The 25,101-nt window shown below is 45.1% G+C and overlaps 3 protein-coding genes across 5 annotated transcripts in view; 2 read left to right on the top strand and 1 right to left on the bottom strand.

The window, feature by feature from the left end:
* Positions 1-20,518, top strand: part of LOC143285542 (uncharacterized) — a 50,201-nt gene extending 29,683 nt beyond the window's left edge. The window contains exons 7-16 of one of the 2 annotated variants that reach the window (XM_076592905.1): positions 6,248-6,292; positions 6,749-6,872; positions 8,694-8,800; positions 10,227-10,323; positions 10,691-10,840; positions 12,339-12,507; positions 14,846-14,894; positions 15,261-15,455; positions 16,898-17,056; positions 19,334-20,518. In XM_076592905.1, the coding sequence (XP_076449020.1) occupies positions 6,248-6,292; positions 6,749-6,872; positions 8,694-8,800; positions 10,227-10,323; positions 10,691-10,840; positions 12,339-12,507; positions 14,846-14,894; positions 15,261-15,455; positions 16,898-17,056; positions 19,334-20,234 (1,996 nt within the window). In that variant the 3' untranslated portion in view covers positions 20,235-20,518. Of the gene's footprint in view, positions 1-6,247; positions 6,293-6,748; positions 6,873-8,693; positions 8,801-10,226; positions 10,324-10,690; positions 10,841-12,338; positions 12,508-14,845; positions 14,895-15,260; positions 15,456-16,897; positions 17,057-19,330 lie in introns of both variants that reach the window. The other variant, XM_076592904.1, reaches the window with a different exon arrangement.
* The window catches only part of LOC143285548 (uncharacterized), a 288,677-nt gene that overhangs the window by 204,347 nt on the left and 59,229 nt on the right, over positions 1-25,101 (bottom strand). The window lies entirely within an intron of this gene.
* LOC143285541 (uncharacterized) lies at positions 21,937-23,125 on the top strand. Of its 2 annotated transcripts, none has more exons than XM_076592901.1 (2): positions 21,937-22,215; positions 22,280-23,125. In XM_076592901.1, exons 1-2 carry the CDS (start codon positions 22,060-22,062, stop codon positions 22,856-22,858), a joined length of 735 nt encoding a protein of 244 aa, XP_076449016.1. In that variant the 5' UTR covers positions 21,937-22,059; the 3' UTR covers positions 22,859-23,125. The 2 variants fall into 2 exon arrangements, with proteins under 2 accessions (XP_076449016.1, XP_076449018.1); XM_076592903.1 differs by having other exon boundaries at positions 21,938-22,183; positions 22,344-23,125.

Raw genomic sequence — 25,101 nt, 5'->3', positions numbered from 1 at the left:
CTCTGTCTGTTTCTGTCTGTCTCTCTCTCTGTTTCTGTCTGTCTCTCTGTCTGTTTCTGTCTGTCTCTCTGTCTGTTTCTGTCTGTCTCTCTGTCTGTTTCTGTCTGTCTCTCTGTCTGTTTGTGTTGCTGTTGTCACCATTGCGGTTTGACTTGTTGGGCGAAGGACTGTCAACTAAACATGGTTCGCCGCAACATCAGCGATTCTGCTGGTTGTTGGAATTGGTGTCTTAAAATATTTTCGTTATTATGCTTCTTCTTCTTCTTCTTCTTCTCCTTCTTCTCCTCCCCCTCTTCTTCCTCCTTCTCCTTCATTACATCATGATGATGATGGTGATGGTGATGACGATTCTCTTCTATATTTTCAGTACAGTTATTTCAGGAGAAAATGTACATATTATACGTGCTCCACACCATAACATAAATGTATGGCCTGCTTGTTTGTGATTGATTTACTTATTGTTCACATCTCGCTTTATGGAAATCCGCGCCGAGACGAATTTGAATCCCCAGAACAATTCTGTTATCAGTGAGGCTGGTGATTTCTGCTTTGCTCTTCCCTTTTCTTCCTCAGCGAAGTTTCTTCAAGGTGTCGGAAAGATTAACTAACTCCCATGGAAATGCGGTCAGAGTGAATCATCTCCCTTCCTTTGAGGTCTGTAACTGGGCAGTCACTGCCTTTCTCCCCGTTAGGTCAGTTGAGTAATTATGCCCCTGTCCCCAAAATATATTAACGCGGTGCGCATAATCGAATCACTGATCTTAAGAAAATGATTAAAAAATTTTTTTTTTTTTTAAGCAAAAAAGATTAAAAAATAAGGAAAAAAAAGAAAGAAAGAAGACGACATCGTGTTGGCTCAAAACGCAGTGAGCGTGTAACTGTTGTAAGCATCCTGGTCTTTTCTGTACGCTAACGAAACAGGTTAACCCCATAAGACTCCACAACAAACGGGGTCAGTCCATGGTCCACTGGTTCCATGACAGCATCACTGGGCTGATAGGACAGAACATAGCACAGAAGGAATGAGCGTTTCAATCCGTTCAAAAAAAAAGAAAAAAAAAAAAAAAAAAAAGTTGAGTTTAACGACCTACCGGCTAACGCCCATTAAGTCAGGTTATTCATGGCTTGGGTGTTGTAAACGAACTCACGAACGAGAAGAAGAAAGAAGAAGAAGAAGTAAAGAAACTCGTTCTAGTCTAAGATGTTAATGCCTTTGTTCCAACGTTGGCTTTAGCACGTAAGGACGGCTTCTTCACACAAGACCGTGACACAAAACTTGGGGCAATTCCATTTCGCGACCAAAAAGATCAGTACAAACTTTTCCATTCAGCCTGTTCCCCCCCACCCCCACCCCTCCACTCCTCGCCCCTTCCCCTCCCTCACCCCACTCCCCACTCCCCCCAGCCCCGCCCCCATCCCCCAGACATTCCTCGGACACTGGCCGGCCTCTCACCCAAGATTAGCAAAACGGAAATGTAAATTTTGACCTCTCGTCTGTTGTCACCCCCCTTTTTGTGAGAGTGAGACCACTGCTATATCGGTCCGGTCATAAGTTAAAATGAGAGGGAGTGGCTTCTTTGGGGAATGATCAGGAAAAAAAGGTAGCAGAGTATTGGGAGAAGGGGGAAGAGTAGTGTATGGTTGTGGGTGGAGGGGGTGGATAGAAAAGGGGAGGGTGGTGGTGGGACAGCCGTGCTGGAAGCCGTTCCCCCGATCCCTTTGAATCTTCTGCCCCTTCCGACAGTGCCATGAAAGTTCAATCCTTATGTCTCAAATGAAATATAGTACTTCTGCCTTCTTCTTCTCCTTCTTCTTCTTCTTCTTCCTCTCCCTTATCTCTGTGATGAGTCATTGGAGCTGACACAGAAGAACTGTTCACCAGATTGATTCAGGTCTGTCGATTGTGCGTCAATAGTCTGTGTCTCTGCAAGTGGTTTTCTTATCCATTCTGCAAGGTTGTCAGTCCATCATTGTTAATTTGTTGTTGTTGTTCTTTTTCTGCTTTCCTTTCGGTCCTTTTCCCTCAACACTTCATTGAAGGATTGTTTCACAAGGCCACTGGATTTGTTGCATTTTAATGTTTCACAAGGCCACTGGATTTGTTGCATGTTTCAGCAAGGCCACTGGATTTGTTGCATGTTTCACAAGGCCACTGGATTTGTTGCATTTTCATGTTTCACAAGGCCACTGGATTTGTTGCATGTTTCACAAGGCCACTGGATTTGTTGCATGTTTCACAAGGCCACTGGATTTGTTGCATTTTCATGTTTCACAAGGCCACTGGATTTGTTGCATGTTTCACAAGGCCACTGGATTTGTTGCATGTTTCACAAGGCCACTGGATTTGTTGCATGTTGCATGTTTCACAAGGCCATTGGATTTGTTGCATGTTTCATGTTTCACAAGGCCATTGGATTTGTTGTATTTTCATGTTTCACAAGGCCACTGGATTTGTTGCATGTTTCACAAGGCCACTGGATTTGTTGCATGTTGCATGTTTCACAAGGCCATTGGATTTGTTGCATGTTTCATGTTTCACAAGGCCATTGGATTTGTTGTATTTTCATGTTTCACAAGGCCACTGGATTTGTTGCATTTTCATGTTTCACAAGGCCATTGGATTTGTTCCATGTTGCATGTTTCACACGGCCATTGGATTTGTTGCATGTTTCATGTTTCACAATGCCATTGGATCTTGTTACATGTTTCACAATGCCATTGGATCTTGTTACATGTTTCACAATGCCATTGGATCTTGTTGCATGTTTCAGCAGGGCCATTGGATCTTGGTGAATGTTTCAGCAGGGCCATTGGATCTTGGTGAATGTTTCACAAGGCCATTGGATCTTGTTGCATGTTTCAGCAGGGCCATTGGATCTTGGTGAATGTTTCAGCAGGGCCATTGGATCTTGGTGAATGTTTCACAAGGCCATTGGATCTTGTTGCATGTTTCAGCAGGGCCATTGGATCTTGGTGCATGTTTCACAAGGCCATTGGATCTTGTCGCATGTTGCATGTTTCACAAGGCCATTGGATCTTGTTGCATGTTTCAGCAGGGCCATTGGATCTTGTTGCATGTTTCAGCAGGGCCATTGGATCTTGGTGCATGTTTCACAAGGCCTTTGGATCTTGTTGCATGTTTCACAATGCCATTGGATCATGTTGCATGCTCATACCAGCGTAGCTTTCTTTTCTAAATTGATGTTTGCATATCTTCAGATGGTCTGATGTACAACGTCATGGTATGGCGCACTTGTTCATCGGAGATGCCATCAGTGTATTCCGCCGTCGGTCTGCAGGGAATCCACAAAGTTGGACGATCACGTCGTTATTGAAAGGCTGCAGCGCAGTAATCGCTTTGACGTTTAGAAATAATATAAGAAAATCGAACTGCCAGAAAGACTTGCAAGTCTTAATGACGCGGTTTTCTCCCATTTTTTTTCCCTTAAAGAGTAGTTTGTTTTGTCGCTTAGCCGATTTCAAGGGCCATCGCTGGGGTGATATCAGTTAAGTCCCTTTCACCAGTCACCTCCTGCAAGGCCATGGAGGGTTGAATTGTTGTTTTTGTTATTCTTTGCACGAGACAGTATTTAATGTTACGTGTCTGTCTGAGTGTCTATGTGCGAGTGCCTGAAATATGACGAATGACACAGGAAACGAATGATGAGCGCCCAATGGCAGGCGACAGTCGGCTCTACCAAGGTAGGCAGCCTGTTGTGCAAATGACTCTGTGTTTGCAAAGCGTTTAGAGCTTGGTCTCCGACCGAGGATAGGTGCTCTGTAAGTATCCATATCATTCATTCATTCATAATATCATGTAAAAAAAAAACAAACAAAAAAAAAACAAAAAAAAAAAACAACAACAACAACAAAGAAACACACACAGACACACAGAAAAGGAACCACATAAAAAAATGATCTTACGAAAAATTCTTTCATGAAATGAAAAATGGCATCGTTACGAAAGAAGGTCTTCACGTAACCACGTGCATCTAAAACAAATTTTTATTGGAGTTTCGTCTTTCATCAGTTTAAATAAGAGAAATACATGCGTGTGAATGACTGCTGTGAAATAGCTTTCATTTGTCTGTGTACATGATTCAGCTCTATAATGCATACCTCTTTTATTTCATTATTGTTTTTATTTCGTTTTATTTAATTCTTCATAAAATAATTATCTTTTGTATATGACCAGCAGATCTCCACAGTTATTCTCTCTCTCTCTCTCTCTCTCTCTCTCTCTCTCTCTCTCTCTCTCTATATCTCTCTCTATATATATATATATTATATCAAAAAGCTTTCAAACTCTGCCATATTCTGAGGATGATGAATGTAGCTCGGCTGGAAAACACACCTTCTTTCAGTCTTCTTTTTCCGACGTGCATTCCTGTCTCTTTTTCCCCTCTTTTGGTTCCTTTCTTCTGTTTGTTCGTGCTACCTGTAGTTCTCGTTGATATTGTGAAGACTTTGGACGCTCTGCTTCCATGTCTTTTCCTTTAGTCCCCCTTTTTAAAAAATTAATTTTATCGTTTCTCTTTCTCATTTTTCTTTTTTGTCACAAGAGATTTCTCTGTGTGAAATTCGGACTGCTCTCCCCAGGGAGAGCGCGTCGCTGCACTGAGAGCGCCACCCCGCCCCCCCTTTTTTTTTCCTGCATGCAGTAAGAATTTAGCCAGGGACAACCCTTTTGTTGCTGTGGGATATTTCACGTGCGTAAGTGCATGCTGCACACGGGACCTCGGTTTATCGTTCATCCGAAAGACTAGCGTCCAGACCACCACTCAAGGTCTAGTGAAGGGGGAGAAAATATTGGCGACTGTACCGTGATTCGAACCAGCGAGCTCAGATTCTCTCGCTTCCTAGGCGGACGCGTTACCTCAAGGCTGTCACTCCACAACCATCCTGACTTTTTTTCTGTCAAGAAAAAGACAGTCACGCTCAAAGGAAACTGTCTTTGAAGATTCTGTCTCTCTGGCTCTCTCTCTCTTTCCAGTCTGAGTGTGGGTATGTTTAGGGGTTCGGTGTAGCACCCCCACCCCCACCCGTCACACCTCCCTGTACCCAGTATGGCTGTGTGTTTGGGGGATGGGGTGGGGGTGTGGGTGGTGGTGATGGTCAGTACACCAGGGTAGGACGAGGTAAGGGGGTCGATGGTGCTGAGGGGTACAAAAAAAAGAAAAAGAAAAAAAAAGAAGATATCCCTTATACAAAGAAAAAGAAGAGTGTCCGCCATAGGCCTTGACCTGATCTGTATCATCGTTGGTTCTTTTCCACAGATATAGACTCGTCCACACCCCGCCCCCTTTCTTCTCAATATGAATGGTAGAGATGAACTATGTTTGCTAAAGCCCTTGCCGCGTACACACGTTATCTCACGGACCAAACTTAACAGACTAGAAACCGTCAAGACAACCGTCATGGTTTGCCGTTGGGTGTTTTAGCAGCGTAATCCGGAAGTATGTACGTCTAATTATGGCGCGTACACTGACCGGTGCTCGCGTGATGCGATTACTGCTCGTGAAATAAGGTCCCGGGGACTTTTTTTTTTTGGGGGGGGGGGGGGGGGGGGGGGGGGGGGGGGGGGGGGGGATTCTTTTTCCATTGTTTTCGTATTTCTGTCTGACTGCTAGAAATTTGGATGAGATTACGATATAAAGTGGTCCGGTGTAAAGTATGTACTTAATGCTCATAAAATAACAAAATATCTATTTCCTTGTCAAAATTATGTGGAAAGATAGATACAACTTGATAGGGAAATAGACATTGAAGCAGGCACGTAAAAAGGAGGTAAACAAACAACAACAAAAACCAGAAAGCCAACAAATAAACAAAAATCACTCAAGTCGATGCCTTTGCACAAACAGATTAAGGAGTGTTTAATTGTTCGGTGACTTTGCACTAGACTAACAGCATAGTCGTGTAAGATCTGCCGAGTGCATTTGTTTAAAAATAAACAAGTGTTGTTAAGATCTCCATGGTGCATGTGCACCACAGAAACAGGAAGTGTCATGACTGTTCGGCTAATATGCACCAGAGTAACCGGTAGTTGACCGGTGCGTTTGCACCAAAGTAACCATAACGCTAAAAGTCCTTGTGCTTTTGTTTTTCATCGAAGTCATCATGACTCATGTTACCCATCTTCCAGGTGCGTATGCACCAAGAAAGTACTAAGCATGAACGTGACGCCCCCCACCCGGTGCATTTGCACTCCCCCTGAAACGTGTGTTCTGTTGCCGCTCTGTTGTAGGTCCAACGTTAACCATGTGACTAGCGGCCTAAAGAAACCGCCCAGGTAAGTATCAGTGCATGGGAACTACGGACTTACTATATCCTCCGTTCCGTAACTTTGTACTCCTCACGCCTCACGTCCTCCCACCTTCCCACCCGTCCCCCCACTTCCTCCCTCTCCCCCGCACCTCCCTCTTCATCTCCCCCTCCCCCATCCAGTCCTTTCCCCCTACCCCCACCCCTCAACCTCACTCTGCCATGTTTTTTTTTGTTGTTGTTTTTGTTTCCCACGCCCTCACACAGCTATGACATCGATCCGCTTTCTCCTTTGTTCGTCATGCTGAATGTCAATCCGTGGTTTCTTGTTTCGTTTGTCTTTGTTTCTTTTGATTGCTTGCTTTCCCTTCATAACTTATTGCAGCTTGTGGAACTGTTGCCTGTTGTTTGCTGGTGTTGTTGTCATCACATTTTGTTTTGTCCTGGTGATACTTTTGAGGGGGGTGCTACTCATTCATTTCAGAAACCTTCCTCGGCTGGTGAAGACCGTCATCCCGCTAGTGATGGTGATCTACATGTTGGTGGTGACGTCATACTTCACGGTGATGTCACGCGAGGAGATGCTGGCTTCAGAGGCCATTGGTGTGGTGAGTAAGAGGGCAATTATTTTTTTTTATTCATTTATTTGTTCAATGCGTAAGTTAGGTAGTTAGTTAATTGATAAGTCAGTCATCTAGTTGTTTTCTAGGTGGTCAACCAATAGAAGAAGTTGATAATCATAAAATTCTTGGAGTCACCATTGATAACAACTTACCTTGGTCCAGTCATATTGTCATTATACAAAACTCTATCCAAAAAGATTTATCAGCTTTCCAGAATTAAACATTTTCTTGATGTTTTTTTGTTTGTTTGTTGTTTTTTTTGTTTGTGCTTTTGTTGTTGTTGTTTTTTTTTGGGGGGTGGGGGGGTGCCGCGAGGGGAGCTTGGGGGGGGGGGGTTGTTTGTTTCTTTTGTTTTTTGGAGGGGGGGGGGGGGCATTGATCGTTTTCCTTCATAATATGATGCTTGTATCAGGATTATGTAGATGTGTATGTTTAAATGTGTATGTGAATGTCATGTCCTTATTTCTTCATCTATTTGTTACTTTGTGGATGTTTTGATTCATTTTCATTTTCCATTTGCCCCGAGGCTGGATGAAAAAAAAGCACATGTATGCTTATTCCACTTCCCTAAAAAAAACACACAAAACAACACACACAAAAATTCGTTCATTCGTTCGCTCTGTGTGTGTGTGTGTGTGTGTGTGTGTGTGTGTGTGTGTGTGTGAGAGAGAGAGAGAGAGAGAGAGAGAGAGAGAGAGAGAGAGAAAGAGAGAGTGACTGAATGAGTGAGAGAAAGAGAGAGTGAGTGAGTGAGAGAAAGGGAGAGTGAGTGTGTATGAGAGAGAGAGAGAGAGAGAGAGAGAGAGGGGGGGTGGGGTGGCGGTGGCAAGCATTGGACAACCAGAGCACAATAGACATAACTCTAATATTATTTTGTTTGAAGATGTGAGCACCGCATCAAGTACAAAATCACAATGTGTATGGTTTGAAGACATCAGCAACAAGTGGATAACTGTACTGTGTTTGACTTGAAGACGTGAGATATCAGTGCATAACCATGTTTTGGGGTTGAATACGTGGGTAACAAGTAACAAGTACATTACCCTAATGTGTTTGGGTTGAAGACGTGAGATATCAGTGCATAACCATGTTTGGGGTTGAATACGTGAGTAACAAGTACATTACCCTAATGTGTTTGGGTTGAAGACGTGAGATATCAGTGCATTACCATGTTTTGGGGTTGAATACGTGAGTAACAAGTACATTACCCTAATGTGTTTGGGTTGAAGACTTGAGATATCAGTGCATAACCATGTTTTGGGGTTGAATACGTGAGTAACGGGTACATAACTGTAATGTGTTTGGGTTCAGGACGTTAGATACATAACATGACCACAGCGTGCTTGGGTTGAAGACGTGGCCTTCAGGTAAACAATGGGTTGAGCACTTGGCTACAGCTGGGTAGTCCTGAACCATACTGTGCTTGGGCTGAAGACGTGGCCGTTAGGTAAACAATGGGTTAGCACTTGGCTACAGCTGGGTAGTCCTGAACCATACTGTGCTTGGGTTGAAGACGTGGCCGTTAGGTAAATAATGGGTTGAACACGTTGTTAGTGGTTACAGCTGGGTAGTCCTGAACCATACTGTGTTTGGGTTGAAGTCGTGGCTCTCACTTAAACAGTGGGTTGAACACGTGGCTAGTGCTAGGTAGTCCTGAACCACATTGTGTTTGGGTTGAAAACGTGGGCTGCAGAAGCATAACCATGTTTCTTTGTGTTGAAGTCGTGGGCTGCAGAAGCATAACCATGTTTCTTTGTGTTGAAGTCGTGGGCTGCAGAAGCATAACCATGTTTCTTTGTGTTGAAGACGTGGGCTGAGCGAGTGCTGAAGGACGAGGCGATGGCTATCATCCCCATCGGGGTGGGCCTCACCGCCCTGGGATCTCTCAACGGCACCTTCCTGTCCGCTGGCAGGTAATTACACGTACAGGTGTCAGTACAGGTAATTACACGTACAGGTGTCAGTACAGGTAATTACACGCACAGGTGTCAGTGTCAGTACAGGTAATTACACGTACAGGTGTCAGTGTCAGTACAGGTAATTACACGTACAGGTGTCAGTACAGGTAATTACACGCACAGGTGTCAGTGTCAGTACAGGTAATTACACGTACAGGTGTCAGTGTCAGTACAGGTAATTACACGTACAGGTAATTACACGCACAGGTGTCAGTGTCAGTACAGGTAATTACACGTACAGGTGTCAGTGTCAGTACAGGTAATTACACGTACAGGTGTCAGTACAGGTAATTACATGTGAATGCATGATAAGTGGGAGGATAGTTCGGTACATGAATGGTTGACAAAAAAACAAAAAAACAACAACAAGAAAACATATACATTCACACGCGCAGCACAAAAATTCACACACACGCACCCATTCAGGCACACACGCATGCACGCGCGCGCGCGCCCACACACACACACAAACACACACACACACGCGCGCGCGCGCGCATTCATGCACACACACACACACACACACACACACACACACACACACACATCCACACACAAAACAGCCCAGGTAGTTTGTCTTGTTTCACATAACTAGTTTTTGATTTGGTTTGGTTTGATTTCAGCTGTTTGTTTTGATTCGATTTTGGGATGGTTTTATTTGGTTTTGCAAGGCTTGACTTCGGTTAGTTTGATTTGATTAGGGATGGAAGGTTTTTTAAATTATTATTATTTCAATTTATTTTATTTATTGATTTTAAAAAATTGTTATTTTTACTTTATTTTATTTTATTTTTATCTTTATCTATGATTATTTTTTTAAATTATTATTTTATTTGTTTATTTAAATTTTTGTTATTTTTACTTTATTTTATCTTATTTATTTTTTTTTATCTATTTTCTCTTCTTTAAAAAAAAAAATCTAATGTAATTTATTTGTTTATTTTGTTTTATTCTATTTTATTTAATCATCTGTTTTTTTCTCAAGGCCTGACTAAGCGCGTTGGGTTACGCTGCTGATCAGGCATCTGCTTGGCAGATGTGGTGTAGCGTATATGGATTTGACCGACCGCAGTGACGCCTCCTTGAGCTACTGATACTGATACTGATACTGGCCTGGCTTGGCTTCCTTTGATTCTAAGTAATCAATTAATTCTTACATGTTTTGTTTATCACTTATTTATCTATTTTTGATTGATTTATTCCAAACGAACTGATATGATTTGATCAGAGGATAGATTTGATTCGGGTTCATTTGAATCGTAGTGATTTAATTCGATCGATTCAATGTAGTTTGCTATGAAAGGAGTTTGCATTAAACCAATCTGAGGTGTGAAAAGGAAGAAAAAGAAATAAAAACAAAACAAAATGTTGACGACGACAGGTTGTCCGGAGTGGCGGTGAAGGACAAACAGATGCCGGAAGTTGCGTCATGGATCCACGTGCGCAGCAAGACTCCCATCCTCACGGTGTACACCCGGGTAGGTTGGTCGTGATTTTTTTTTCTTAATTATCTAAAGAAAAACATTTGTTGAAGTAAATAAATGAATTAGTAATTATATTGTTGTTCTGATGATGATGATTGTTGTTTTTGCGGGGTTTTTGTGCCGGGATATGTTGTCAGTTTATAAGTTTCTACTTCTTGTTACGTGATTTCTCGTTTCATTTCAAAGACTTTTGTTGCTACTGGTGGTGGTGGAGGTGGTGATGGTGGTGGTTGTCGATGTCGTCGAGTTGTTGCGACAGGAGTAGGTTAGAAGACTATGCAATGTTTTGTAATGCGCGGATGTGTGTGTGTGTGTGTGTGTGTGTGTGTGTGTGTGTGTGTGTGTGTGTGTGTGTGCACAGCTGGTGATCGCCACCATCATGATCCTGGTGGCGGAGATAGGGGAGCTGGTTCGATTCTTCATCTTCTCCGTGTGGCTGTTCCACGGAATGTCCGTCCTGGCCCTGCTGGTGCTCCGCTTCAAGGACAAGGACAAAGTCAGACCCTATAAGGTCAGCCTGTATTTATTTATTTGCTTATTCATCTGTTTGTTTATCGTTTAGCTTTGATCGCTCTTCGCTTGTACATGCACGCACGCATGCGCGCACGTGCACAGGCACACGCAAATACACATAAACAGACTGACAGACAAACGACAGACAGACACAAGCGCGCGCGCGCGCACACACACACACACACACACACACACACACACACAAACATACATACATACATCTCTCTGTCTGTCTGTCTCTGTCTCTCTCTCTCTGTCTGTCTGTCTGTCTGTCTGTCTCTCCCCTGTCTCTCTCTCTCTCTCTCTCTCTCTCTCTCTCTCTCAGACAAACAGACGTTCCCCTGTCTAAAATGTTACGTATGTTCTCCAGCCGCACCACCTCTACACGCATTACAAGACGAAACGAACGAGATTCGAACCCAGGCACTGTGCCGGTGATCGCCTCCCTCCCTCCTTATCACTTTACTCCCTTCAACCCCCCCTCCCCACTAGATCCATTACATTTCACGACAAGACGAAGCGAACAAAGTGTTGAACTCAGGCACTGTGCTGTACCCATGTCATACAGGTCAACATCGTGTTGCTGGTGTCGCCTTCTTTCCCCCCTCCTCCTCGCCCCTTTTCCATCCAACACCTCACTCCCACACCCACCACCTCCACACACATTATACAACGAAAAGAACAAGATTCGAACCCAGGCACTGTGCTGTACCCATGTCATACAGGTGAACATCGTGTTGCTGGTGTCGCCTTCTTTCCCCCCTCCTCCTCGCCCCTTTTCCATCCAACACCTCACTCCCACACCCACCACCTCCACACACATTATACAACGAAAAGAACAAGATTCGAACCCAGGCACTGTGCTGTATCCATGTCATACAGGTCAACATCGTGTTGCCGGTGGTCGCGGTGCTGCTGTCGCCTTCTTTCCCCCCTCCTCCTTACCTCCTTTCCAAACAACACCTCCTCCACACACATTGCACAACGAATGAACAAGGTTCGAACCCAGGTACTGTGCTGTACAGGTGAACATTGTGTTGCTGGTAATCGTGGTACCGGACATCGTATTCTTTCCTGCTTGTTCCTTTTCCCACTTCCTCCCCCCGCCCAATATCTTCACACACATTACACAATGACACAAACAAAGGAGAAAGCCATCCTTCGAGCACTGAAATTTCAGCAAAAGTTCTTTCCTCAGACTCTCATAAGTTATAGTACCTGAAAAAAACAAAGAGTGATACAAAGAGAGAGCAGTCCCCTCCAGATAAGCAGACAAATAGATAGGCCACTCAGACGAGGGCCATTTGTTAGCCTTTGCATGCGTTTCAAATCGGCACAAAAAACTGTCAGTATCAATATCATCCTTATTTAAAAGAAAGAAAAAAGAATAAACCCCACAAAACAACAACAACAACAGCCAGTGTTGGTTGTAAAATAAGACTCCCTTTCTGAAAAGAGGACGAGCCAGATCCGAACCCAGGCACTGTGCTGTGCAGGTGAACATCGTGCTGCCGGTGATCGTGGTGCTGGTCATCGCTTTCCTGCTGATCGGCCCCTTCCTGGAGACCCCTAAGCCCGAGTTCATCAGCTCTCTGGCCCTCATAGTGCTCTCCCTTCTCTGTTACCTCCCTTCCCGCTGGATACAGTCCCGGGCCTCAGTGCCAGGTGAGTCTTGGGGTGGGCTCCCTCTGCTGCTGGTGGCTGACTGTAGTGGTGGAGGTGGTGGTACTGGATTGTTTTACTCTTTTTTTTGTCACAACAGATTTCTCCAGGTGAAATTCGGGCTGCTCTCCCCAGGGAGAGCGCGTCGCTAAACTGAGAACCACCCATTGTTTTGTTGTTGATTTTTTCCTGCCTATTTTTATTTGTTTTCCCATCGAAGTGGATTTTTTTATACAGAATTCTGTATTGTATTGTATTCTACTCTTTTTTGTCACAACAGATTTCTCTGTGTGAAATTCGGGCTGCTCTCCTCAGGGAGAGCGCGTCGCTATACTGACAGCGCCACCCTTTTTTTTTCTGCCTGCAGTTTTATTTGTTTTTCTATCAAAGTGGATTTTTTCTACAGAATTTTGGGACAACCCTTTTGTTGCCGTGGGTTCTTTTACGTGCGCTAAGTGCAAGCTGCACACAAGACCTCGGTTTATCGACCCATCAGAATGACTAGCGTCCAGACCACCACTCAAGGTCTCGTGGAAGGGGAGAAAATACTGGCGACTATGAAATTCGAAGCAGTACGCACAGATTCTCTCGCTTCCTAGGCGGACGGGTTACATCTAGGCCATCACTCCACTAATGGTGGTAGTGGTGGTGATGGTGAAGATAAAGATGATGATGGTGATATTGATGATACAACCACGGATGACGGCACAGCGCATCGTCATTTCCGCTTTTTGATAGACGACCATGACTGCTGACAGCAGTACGACCATCTCGACTACTGCTGCTACTACTTCTAATGATGATGGTCATAACGACGACAGCGACGATTACGATGTTGTGTCTGTAGCTACCACTTCTTCTCCCTCCACTCCTCCTCCTCCTACTGCTACTGCTACTACTACTACAACTACTACTACAAGTCTCATACCAGATAAACTGACAGACTGAAGCAGACTGACAGATAGGCAGAGGGGAACAAAAAGACCAAAGCATATAATGGCAAGACGATTTTATGATTTTATCTTGTCTCTGTTCCTAATGATGATGGTGATGATGATGATGGTGATGGTGATTATGACGATGACGATGACTACTACGACGACGATGATAATAAACAGGATGACGATGAAGAAGAAGAAGGTGGGGATGAAAAGAAAGAACCACTTACCACCCGCTTACCAATCCACCCATCCTACCATCCATCCATCCCACCATCCATCCATCCATCCATCCCACCATCCATCCATCCATCCCACCATCCATCCATCCATTCCACCATCCATCCATCCATCCCACCATCCATCCATCCATTCCACCATCCATCCCACCATCCATCCATCCCACCATCCATTCCACCATCCATCCCACCATCCATCCATCCATCCCACCATCCATCCCACCATCCATCCATCCCACCATCCATCCATCCCACCATCCATCCATCCCACCATCCATCCATCCATCCCACCATCCATCCCACCATCCATCCATCCCACCATCCATTCCACCATCCATCCATCCATCCCACCATCCATCCATCCCACCATCCATCCATCCATCCCACCATCCATCCATCCCACCATCCATCCATCCTACCATCCATTCATCCCACCATCCAATCATCCCACCATCCATCCATCCCACCATCCATCCATCCCACCATCCATCCATCCTACCATCCATCCATCCCACCATCCATCCCACCATCCATCCATCCCACCATCCATCCATCCCACCATCCATCCCACCATCCATCCATCCATCCATCCTACCATCCATCCATCCCACCATCCATCCATCCCACCATCCATCCATCCTACCATCCATTCATCCCACCATCCATCCCACCATCCAATCATCCATCCATCCATCCATCCCACCATCCATCCATCCATCCCACCATCCATCCATCCATCCCACCATCCATCCATCCCACCATCCATCCATCCATCCATCCCACCATCCATCCATCCATCCCACCATCCATCCATCCCACCATCCATCCATCCCACCATCCATCCATCCATCCATCCCACCATCCATCCATCCCACCATCCAATCATCCATCCATCCATCCCACCATTCATCCATCCCACCATCCATCCATCCATCCCACCATCCATCCATCCATCCCACCATCCAATCATCCATCCATCCATCCATCCATCCATCCCACCATCCATCCATCCCACCATCCATCCATCCCACCATCCATCCATCCATCCCACCATCCATCCATCCATCCCACCATCCATTCACCTATAGATACATAGATGCAAACCAACATAATGTATGCCCCTCATTGTTTCTGATTTTATTTTCTATCTGATTTAACTGACAGATAGAATGGTGGTGTGGCTTCAGCTGTTCTTCAGAATCGCTCCAAAACGGTGAGTACAGCTTCTTCCTGTCCTTTTGTTTGCTTGCTGGTTTGTTTTCTTGCACTCAAGATATTAAAAAAAAAAATCCTCCTCCTCCTCCTCCTCCTCCCACCATCCATCCCACTTCTTCAGATAAATCAGAGGAAAGCCTGCTTTGTTTTTGCAAGCTTATAACAGTTTAAAAGAATTCTTCTTCTTCTTCCTCTTTCTTTCTTTCTTCTTCTTCTTCTGCTCCTCCTCCTCTTTCTTCTTCTCCTCTTCCTCCTCCCTTCCTCTTCTTCTGCTTCTCCTTCTAATCCTCCCTCTCCTTCTTCTCCTCCTCCTTCTTCCATCTCATGTGAATCAACTGATGCACCGCCCTATCTCACCCAACAGAGATCTCCGTCGCAAGTCGTTCTTACGGCGGATGAGCTCCCTTGCCCGGAACAGCATCTTGATCCCTGCCGGAGCCTCCCCGGCGGCCATCCGGCGACTTCAGGGCTCCCCCAACCTGCTGCGCCGTGTGTCCAGGGTGTCCCAGATGTCGCCCTCCCTCTACCGGCGGAATCTGAGCTCCCCCGCCATCTTCAGGTGAATAGTAACAATGTAAAGTGTGATTGTCAGTCGTGTTCGACCATGACCATCAGAACAGCAGAGGAGGCAACTGCTGTCCCGACTATTTGGGCTAGAGTTTGATTGCAGTGGAGAGTGTCTTGCCCAAGTTACATCCCCACTCTCTCGGCCAAGAAGGTTTTTGGAACGTCGGCGTTGGGGATGGTTCCCAAAGACCAGCTAGGCCCCTAAGACTGCAGCACTAAGAGCTATTGCAATTTTGCCTCCTGGTTTGAGAATCATAGTCCTTCACAAAAGACTAAAATGATAACAAACATCATAGTCCTTCACAAAAGACTAAAATGATAACAAACAAAGAAAAGGATGAAGATTCCTTGCCTTTTTAAAAAAATTTTTTAAATTTTAATTTACGGCCACGGAGCTGTGACTAAATGCCAACTGTGTTTTCGGCTTGGCAGAGGAAGGAGGGATCCAGTCTTCTCCTTCAGCATGTTATAATCTTCCCCGACCATGCCAGGTACCGTTCACACCTGGTGGAGAGAGGAAAATGGGACTAAAGTGCCTTCCCCAAGGACACAACACCATCCCCAAACGGGGCCTCGAACTGTGATCATCAATGAACAGTGGAGCGTGTGTGTGTGTGTGTGTGTGTGTGTGTGTGTGTGTGTGTGTGTGTGTGTGTGTGTGTGTGTGTGTGTGAAACGAATTGCTGCGTTTCATTGTATAAAGCATAAACTTTAATTACCCCACTGATGATCCTTCTACGATCACCACAGAAAGTTGACAATGAATATTTCAGACAGATGAACAAAAGTTTCGTTTGTTTTGTTCATTTCTCCCAGCAGTAAAGGCAACTTAGGTGGGGACATTCCACAGCACGGTGATGATTATTATACGTGTCAGATCATTCCTGTTGTTCCGTGAGATTCAAATCCCGGTAACCCTGTGTTGTTCCCACACCCCCTCTACAACGAGCCTGTGACTGCACTCGTTAATTTCCATGCGAACTCTTCTTGTTCTTCGTTCGTGGGCTGCAACTCCCATGTTCGCTCGTATGTACACGAGTGGGCTTTTACGTGTATGACCGTTTTTACCCCGTCATGTAGGCAGCCATACTCCGTTTTCAGGGGTGTGCATGCTGGGTTTGTTCTTGTTTCCATAACCCACCGAACACTGGCATGGATTATAGGAACTTTAACGTGCATATTTGATCTTCTGCTCGCGTATACACACGAAGGGGGTTCAGGCACTAGCAGGTCTGCACATATGTTGATCTGGAAGATCGGGAAAATCTCCACCCTTTACCCACCTGGCGTCGTTACCGAGATTCGAATCCGGGACCCTCAGATTGAAAGTCCAACGCTTTAACCACTCGGCTATTGCGCCCGTCCCATGTGGATTGATAAAGTGTTTTCGAATTGAATTGAATTGAATTGAATTGAATACGTTGTGTCCCACAGACGGGTACAGCGACACAGGTCTGCGGCCGAGGCCGACCTGAAGCGAGGTCGGTCCGGCAGCCGTGTGGCGTGGCTGGAGACGGGGCAGGGGGGGTCACCCGCACTGGTCAGACGTCGCTCGTCCCGACAGGCTCAGTCGTTTGGCGCCGGTACCGGGGGGTGAGAGTTATTCCTTTCTTTTCTTCCTTTCTTTCTTTCGTTCTGAAGCACTAGACTTAAGACAAAGCTGCATGAACAATATGAAGCGGACACAACAGTATCTAACATATTGTCACTCAATGCATTGTCTCACCCCTTTGTAATGGGCCAGACCTCTACAATTGAATCATTCTGAGTTCCGAGTTCTTTTGTTCTTTTCTTGCACATTGCGTGCAAAAACACGCTCGTCTGTGTTCACTGTTGCATTGTGTGAAGAATTCCGTACAAACAAAAATAATCACATCTGTGACCCTCTCCTCACACTTCCATTTCCGCCTGTACCCTCCACCACTCGCTCCCACCTCCTCACACTCCCCCCCTCCCCATTCCCAGTTTTGTGCAGGCCGGTTGCTTCACCATGAAACTTTATTTAGTGTCAGTGTCTCTCTTTGTCTCTGTCTCTCTGTTACTTTCTCTCTATCTCTCTCTCTCTGCCCCCTCCTCCACCTTTCACTCTGTCTGTCTCTGTTGCGGCAGTATCCACAATTTCCCCCTCAAGACGAAATGAGCAGTGTTCACAACAAGGTGTGTATGTTCATTCCGCCAGTCACACAGATTGAAGGGGAAGAACTGTGGATACAGCACTCTGTCTCGGTCTGTCGGTCTGTCTCTTTTCCTTTGAGGGAACGGTAGAACTATCATGCGTGTCTCCAGATATGATAATATTTTTTCCATGCTGTGAAGAAAGGAACGACTGATACATACATTGCTCGAAATGATACTCGCATTGTCAAACCTTGATTGAAACATTGCTAATTTAACCTTTGTTCAAACACGGCTCCTTTCGGAAGGAAGTGAAAAATGCAGATGTGCATCGGAAATAAGACGTCAGATGCGTTTGTTATTGCATCCTCCTTATCCTCACACGCTTCCACTCCTCCTATGTTTCAATCAGATTATGGCCCAAACCATGCCCATGGCCCATCCTATGTTTCAGTTAGATAATGGCCCAAACTATGGCCCATCCCATGTTTCAATTAGATTATGGCCCAAACCATGGCCATGGCGCATCCCATGTTTCAATTAGATTACGGCCCAAACCATGGCCATGGCCCATCCCATGTTTCAATTAGATTATGGCCCATCCCATGTTTCAATCAGATCATGGCCCATCCCTTGTTTCAATCAGATTATGGCCCAAACTATGGCCCATTCCATGTTTCAATCAGATTATGGCCCAAACTATGGCCCATCCCATGTTTCAATCAGATCATGGCCCATCCCTTGTTTCAATCAGATTATGGCCCAAACTATGGCCCATTCCATGTTTCAATCAGATTATGGCCCAAACTATGGCCCATTCCATGTTTCAGTTACATTATGGCCCATCCCATGTTTCAATCAGATTATGGCCCAAACTATGGCCCATTCCATGTTTCAATCAGATTATGGCCCAAACTATGGCCCATTCCATGTTTCAATCAGATTATGGCCCAAACTATGGCCCATCCCATGTTTCAATCAGATTATGGCCCAAACTATGGCCCAGACAGTGGACCCTCACGCATTCGTCACACCTCAACGCCCTAATTCAAGAGAACACTCACAAATTATCTTTTCAAACTGAATTATTCTCATCTTCTGTTTGCTTTGATCTGATTGCTAGATGAGTCCTTTATGTTGACCTGTATGTATTTGTGATTAATATTTTTGTATGTGTACTTTTTGTGAATCCTGGTTCCTTGGTGTATATTTTGACTGTGGTGAATGTGATGTGTATTTTGACTGTGGTGAATGTGATGTGTGTATTTTGACTGGTGAATGTGATGTGTATTTTGACTGTGGTGAATGTGATGTGTGTATTTTGACTGTGGTGAATGTGATGTGTATTTTGACTGTGGTAAATGTGATGTGTGTATTTTGACTGTGGTGAATGTGGTGTGTTTTTGACTGTGGTGAATGTGATGTGTATTTTGACTGTGGTGAATGTGATGTGTGTATTTTGACTGTGGTGAATGTGATGTGTATTTTGACTGTGGTGAATGTGATGTGTGTATTTTGACTGTGGTGAATGTGATGTGTATTTTGACTGTGGTGAATGTGATGTGCATTTTGACTGTGGTGAATGTGATGTGTATTTTGCTGTGATTTGGGCCCATGTGATGGGAGACGGGGATGTTGCCTTCGTTGATTTTTTGTATACACTGTTATGTTTTTTATCCTTCAATTTATACATGTTTATCATTGTAAAGCGCAGTCACAGTACAAAATGACTCCCCACTGTATGTGTGGCAGCAGACAGAGGTCCAGGATGATGTCGGTGCCCAACGTCAAGTTCTACATCAACAGCGACGCCTGCACCGAGAGCAGCACCGACCCCCTGGCCTTGACCTCAGCCAGCAAAACCGTCTTCAACGACGTCACCAACCCCAACCGCCTGGCTGTTCCCAACGGCAGTCCTGGCGCCAACAGCAAGAGACTGGCAGTGTCTGGTAACGGCACTGCAGGGGTTCTGAACGTCCCCGGCACTTCCGGCACCACCACCACCAGCGGCAGGCCTTCCGCGGGAAGCACGTTCACCACGGCAGCAGCCATCAGCGTTCCATCGCCGTCAGGGTCTCCGGTCATCTCCACAGCCACCCTGCCTGCCGGGGTCCGCAGCGGCAGTCTGAACAACATCTTCAGCGAGGAAGTCGGCACGTCCAGCGGTGTGGACCCGGGCTCTGGGGGGTACCTGAACAAGGGCTACAACAACGGCAGCACCCAGTCCCTCCCCATCAACATCCTGCCCTCCGCCCCCTCCCCCATCCCCGAGGAGTCGTTCCAGGAGGGCAGCCCCCCGGACAACGTGTCGGGGCAGGGCAGCGAGGGCAGCCTGACCCTGGTGGGGGAGTACGAGAGCGAGGACGGGGGTCAGTACGAGATCCTCGCCCTGCCGGCTCTCCCCCTGGCCAGGGACCGCCAGTCAGGCAGTGACTCGGACGACTCCTCCACCACGTCCTCGGACGACACGTTCCGGGGGTTCGGATCCCTTTTCGACTCCAGCACGGACATGCGGTCCGACAGCAGTGACAGCAGCGACAGCACGGACGACGAGGGGTCTGACCGCCACGGGGGATACGTCAGTGACTACCTGGACTCCGAGATGGACGAGATCATTTTCGCTAACCTGGATGACAGGACTGCCACCTACATCTGATCCCCAGGCGTGCTTCTCACGGGGAGCTGATTTGTTTTTTGTTTTTTTTTTTGGTCAGCGAACATGTCTGAAGAAAATCCAAAACCGACTCCTCCACAGCTGATCCAACAACTGACGTTAGTTGGAGACTACTTCAGGTCCACTTGCTCTTGGCACTGGGTAGGTTTATAGCTGGCGCCAGCTGCAGTCCTTGGGTGCTGGTTCGTGGTTGGCTTGGCTCCAGACTACGCGGTCCAAAGTTTTGGCGGACATGCTGAGTTGACGTTGATACCAGGGTACCAAGGGAATGACTCAATTCACAACTATGACTTGCCTTGCGTTGGGGTGTGTGCTGAACGTTCCACATACGAAGTGCTTTCAGCGTGTGTCTTTCTGTATCAGTTGTTTGAAGAAGAGCTTTGTATTTTGTTGATAATTTATTACACGCGCACACGCAACGCTTTTCGTAATCCAGATGTATCGGTTTAAATGGAGACAGAATGTATGTATGATGAAAACACCTGTCTGATATGTTCATTTGATTAATATCAATCACGTTTTATTCATGTAAATGGAAAAAGACACGTTTCTTGTATATATCTATCTGTCAGTGTTTTATTTCGTATAGATATCTGTGCGTTAAGTTGTCTGTCTTCCTGTATTTAAGACTGGATATAACTTGATTACGAATAGTGAATAGAGTTATGTTCTTATCTCATATTTTTAAGTCTTTCTCCACAATGTTCTGGGTAGTTTAGAAGCCTTTTGTTTCGTTCAACTAGAAACGACAACATGATATTTTGTCTGTTTTGTGTGGACACGAGTTATAAGAAAAGGACGATTTTTTAGCCAGAAATTTAGTTGTTACGTTTGCTGTCATTCCAGCTCCCTGGGTATGACTACATGAAAGTGCCTTTTTGTTATTGCCTTTTTGCTATTGTTGTTTTATTGTTGGTTTATGATGTGAACCCAGACCAGACTTTCCCTTGCAACCGCTGCGGCCGACTCTGCTTTTCCCGCATTGGCCTTGTCAGCCATGAGCGTGCCTGCATCAGACGTGGACAACGCCCTTCCTAGATCTTCGTCAGCGAAGCCAGGCCATGATGATGTGAAGACACCTTTTGTTGACTTCCTCTCTCTCTCTCTCTCTCTCTCTCTCTTACACACACACACACACACACACACACACACACACACACTCACTCACTCACTCACTCACTCACTCATTCCCTCGACCGCTGGGGTCTTTGGGGGGACATGAGGAAGATGTCATAGCTCGCCACGCCGTTCTGTTGGCAGCTGTCGTGAGGAGATCTGGCATCGTCATTTTGGTCCATTCCTTGACGTTATCGGACCAGCTCTTTCTCTGCCGCCCCCGTCTGCGCCCTCCCTCTACAGTCCCTTGCAGGATGGTTTTGAAGAGGGTGTTATGTCGTATGACGTGATCAAACCATGCCATCTTCCGTCGTTTGACAGTCGCCAGCAGTGGTTCTTGGGGCCCAACAAGGTTGCTGACCAGGTTCCGCACATAGTCATTGGTCTTGTGCTCCTTGTAGGAGATGTGTTGTAGTCTCCTCAAGCAATTGGTTTCGAACACACACACACACACACACACACACCAAAACAAAAAGCCACACAAACACAAAACAACAACAACAACAACAAAGACACCAAATACTCGTGCTCCCAGCTTCATATATATATATATATATATATATATATATTTTTTTTTTTTTTAAACACACACACACACACACACACACACACACACACACACACACCCGCACACACACGCAGAGTTTCACAAGCGCTATCCTTTGGCTTTGGATAAAATAACAAAAAAGAGATGTCATTCAGCAGCAGTCTGGCCGAAACTGTGTCTGAGAAAGATTTGCTGTCTGTAGGTCTTCAGCCTGAGAGACACTATGGCAGAGCTGGTCAGACGTTGGATTTCTCGAACCAGTGGTCAGGTCCGGGTCGGCATGGTGCTGTGTGGAGAAAGGTCCGTGTCGGCATGGTGCTGTGTGGAGAAAGGTCCGTGTCGGCATGGTGCTGTGTGGAGAAAGGTCCGTGTCGGCATGGTGCTGTATGGAGAAAGGTCCGTGTCGGCATGGTGCTGTGTGGAGAAAGGTCCGTGTCGGCATGGTGCTGTGTCCTGGGGAAAGGCCCGTGTCGGCATGGTGCTGTGTCCTGGGGAAAGGCCCGTGTCGGCATGGTGCTGTGTCCTGGGGAAAGGCCCGTGTCGGCATGGTGTTGTGTCCTGGGGAAAGGCCCGTTACGGCATGGTGCTGTGTCCTGGGGAAAGGCCCGTGTCGGCATGGTGCTGTGTCCTGGGGAAAGGCCCGTGTCGGCATGGTGTTGTGTCCTGGGGAAAGGCCCGTGTCGGCATGGTGCTGTGTCCTGGGGAAAGGCCCGTGTCGGCATGGTGCTGTGTCCTGGGGAAAGGCCCGTGTCGGCATGGTGCTGTGTCCTGGAGAAAGGCCCGTGACTCCTTCCATCCAGAAGTGAATGGCTGCCTGACTTGGGTTAAAGAAGGTTACAACGGCAGAACGAGAGGATTGGGTCCCGCCTTTCTGTACCCAGCCGTGGACACTGTGGACATGAATTCACTGCCCCGATGTCCGCAAAGGCCATGGGATCGTTAACTATGTTTTAAACGTCTTCAACAAAGAGCTGCTTATTTCTGCCTGTTTATTTGTCATGAGTATTCATGTACTTTAAAAACAACACAGTTCATAACAATGTCGGAACGAGATGGACAGAGGATGAAAAACAGTTGGTTTATAATGTTCTTTGTGAGTTGTGAAATGTTCGTGCATTACACTTGTGATAATGACCTGAGTTTGATGCACATAATTATTTTGTTGTTTATGGAAGCTGAAGATGACATGACATTGAAATAAAAGAGCAATAAATTCTTCAATCAACAATACGTGTTTGTACGCTTGCTCTCGAATGTAACCAGTTTGAGTGTTTGCTATCTGTGTGTCTGTCTGTCTGCGTTGTCATGTGCATATCCATGTCTCCTCATATAAGTGCTACTCTTTTCCATGTCAACAGCATGACGTGCTTGAACGCCTCACACAAAGATATAGCAAATTGTTTGACAACATCCTCATTCACAGAGGTCAATAGCATTATAAGTTTGAATACAGAAATGTGTGTATAAAATGTCTCTGGGGTTGTTATCTGATGCCATCCAGGTCACTGGAGAAAGACACTATGTGGAGAGACTGAGACTGAGGCCGAGATTATTTGTTTAAAACCACAGTCCAATATGAACAAGAGGCAATACAAAATTTGTAAATTTCACCAGAACTATTTTCACAGCTAAATATTGACATAAACTTAGACAACACTGTCTCTCAGAAACTCAAAGCTCTATATAGATATCCTGACAAGTTTCGAATAATGCCATCATCAGTAGATGATCAACCAACAGAATCGAAACAAGCATTGATGTTCATGATACTTGTTTGGACTGTTTCAAACAGAGCTCATTCATCACAAGGCACATCAAGACAAAAATGAACTGCATCTCTAGTTCTCTTCTCAGTCAAACGACACAACGTACGTTACTGAATTGCGTGCGTTTTTATAGCGGTACTCGTGCATATTAATCCCACAAATACCAAATCTAAATCTAGTTAAAAAGGTTTGGAGGAACGGTCCACATTAGATAGAAGATAGTTCTTCATAAAGTGGTGGACACACACACACACACTGACACACACACACAGACACACACACACACACACACACACACACTAACTCACTCACCGTGGCACACACACACACACACACACACACACACACACACACACACACTTACCGTGGCACACACACACGCACACACTCACACACACAAACAAACAAACACACACAAACACACACACCACTAATAAATCAAGCTAAAAGCTAAAAACGACACAGAGAATCAATAGAGATAAACGAATAGTAAAATTTTGATGAACTACACATTGTACACCTAACATAAAATCAATCTATTCTCGTAAAATAAAACATCACTAACATAAAAGTAACCAATTTAAATATATGCTATAAGCATTATGAAGTAAGAATTCAGTCACACTTCCCCACTCAGTCACATAGCGCCGTGATATACTATACAAACAATAATCAACATACAGATCATGACATTACCGGCAGCCTGTTAGTAAACAACGTTTCGATAAGCAATATATATGTGTATGCATTTGTGTGTATATGTATATGTATGTGTATATATGTGTGTATATGTGTATGCATGTGTGTATATGTATTATGTATGTGTATACATGTGTGTGTATTCGTATGTATGTGTGTTGGTATATATAGTATGTGCATGTATATGTGTATGTATATATATATATATGTGTGTGTGTGTGTGTGTGTGTGTGTGTGTGTATGAGTGTGTGTATAGGTGTGTATATACATGTGTATGTGTATGTATATAGATTGGTATATATATGTATATATATATATATATATATAAATATATATTTGTATATATATATATGTGTATGTATGTATGTATGTATATGTATGTGTGTGTGTGTGTGTGTGTGTGTGTATATATATATGTGTGTGTGTGTGTGTGTCTGTGTCTGTGTGTGAGTGAGTATGTATTGCACTGAATGGTGATCAGCAAGTGTTTTAGTGTGCATGGCCCATCAAAACAGAAAGTAGTGAGATGTCATCACCCTTTTCTCACAAAGGCTTTCCTATTCACACTGTCCTCTTCTCATCACTTGACAACGGGCCTATGGTTCGAAACGTCGTATCTCACTAAACACAGAGGATTCATCCACCACCAAAAAGGTTGTTTTTTTTTTTTAAATTTTTTTAAAAATAAACTTTAGTATTTTGTTAACGTTTCGATAGCTTA

The sequence above is a fragment of the Babylonia areolata genome, chromosome 9 (assembly GCF_041734735.1).
Source record: "Babylonia areolata isolate BAREFJ2019XMU chromosome 9, ASM4173473v1, whole genome shotgun sequence".
In the NCBI taxonomy this organism is placed as follows: Eukaryota; Metazoa; Mollusca; class Gastropoda; order Neogastropoda; family Buccinidae; genus Babylonia; species Babylonia areolata.
The sequence above is the reverse complement of the archived record's forward strand: the minus strand, read 5'-3'. Positions and strand labels throughout refer to the sequence as shown.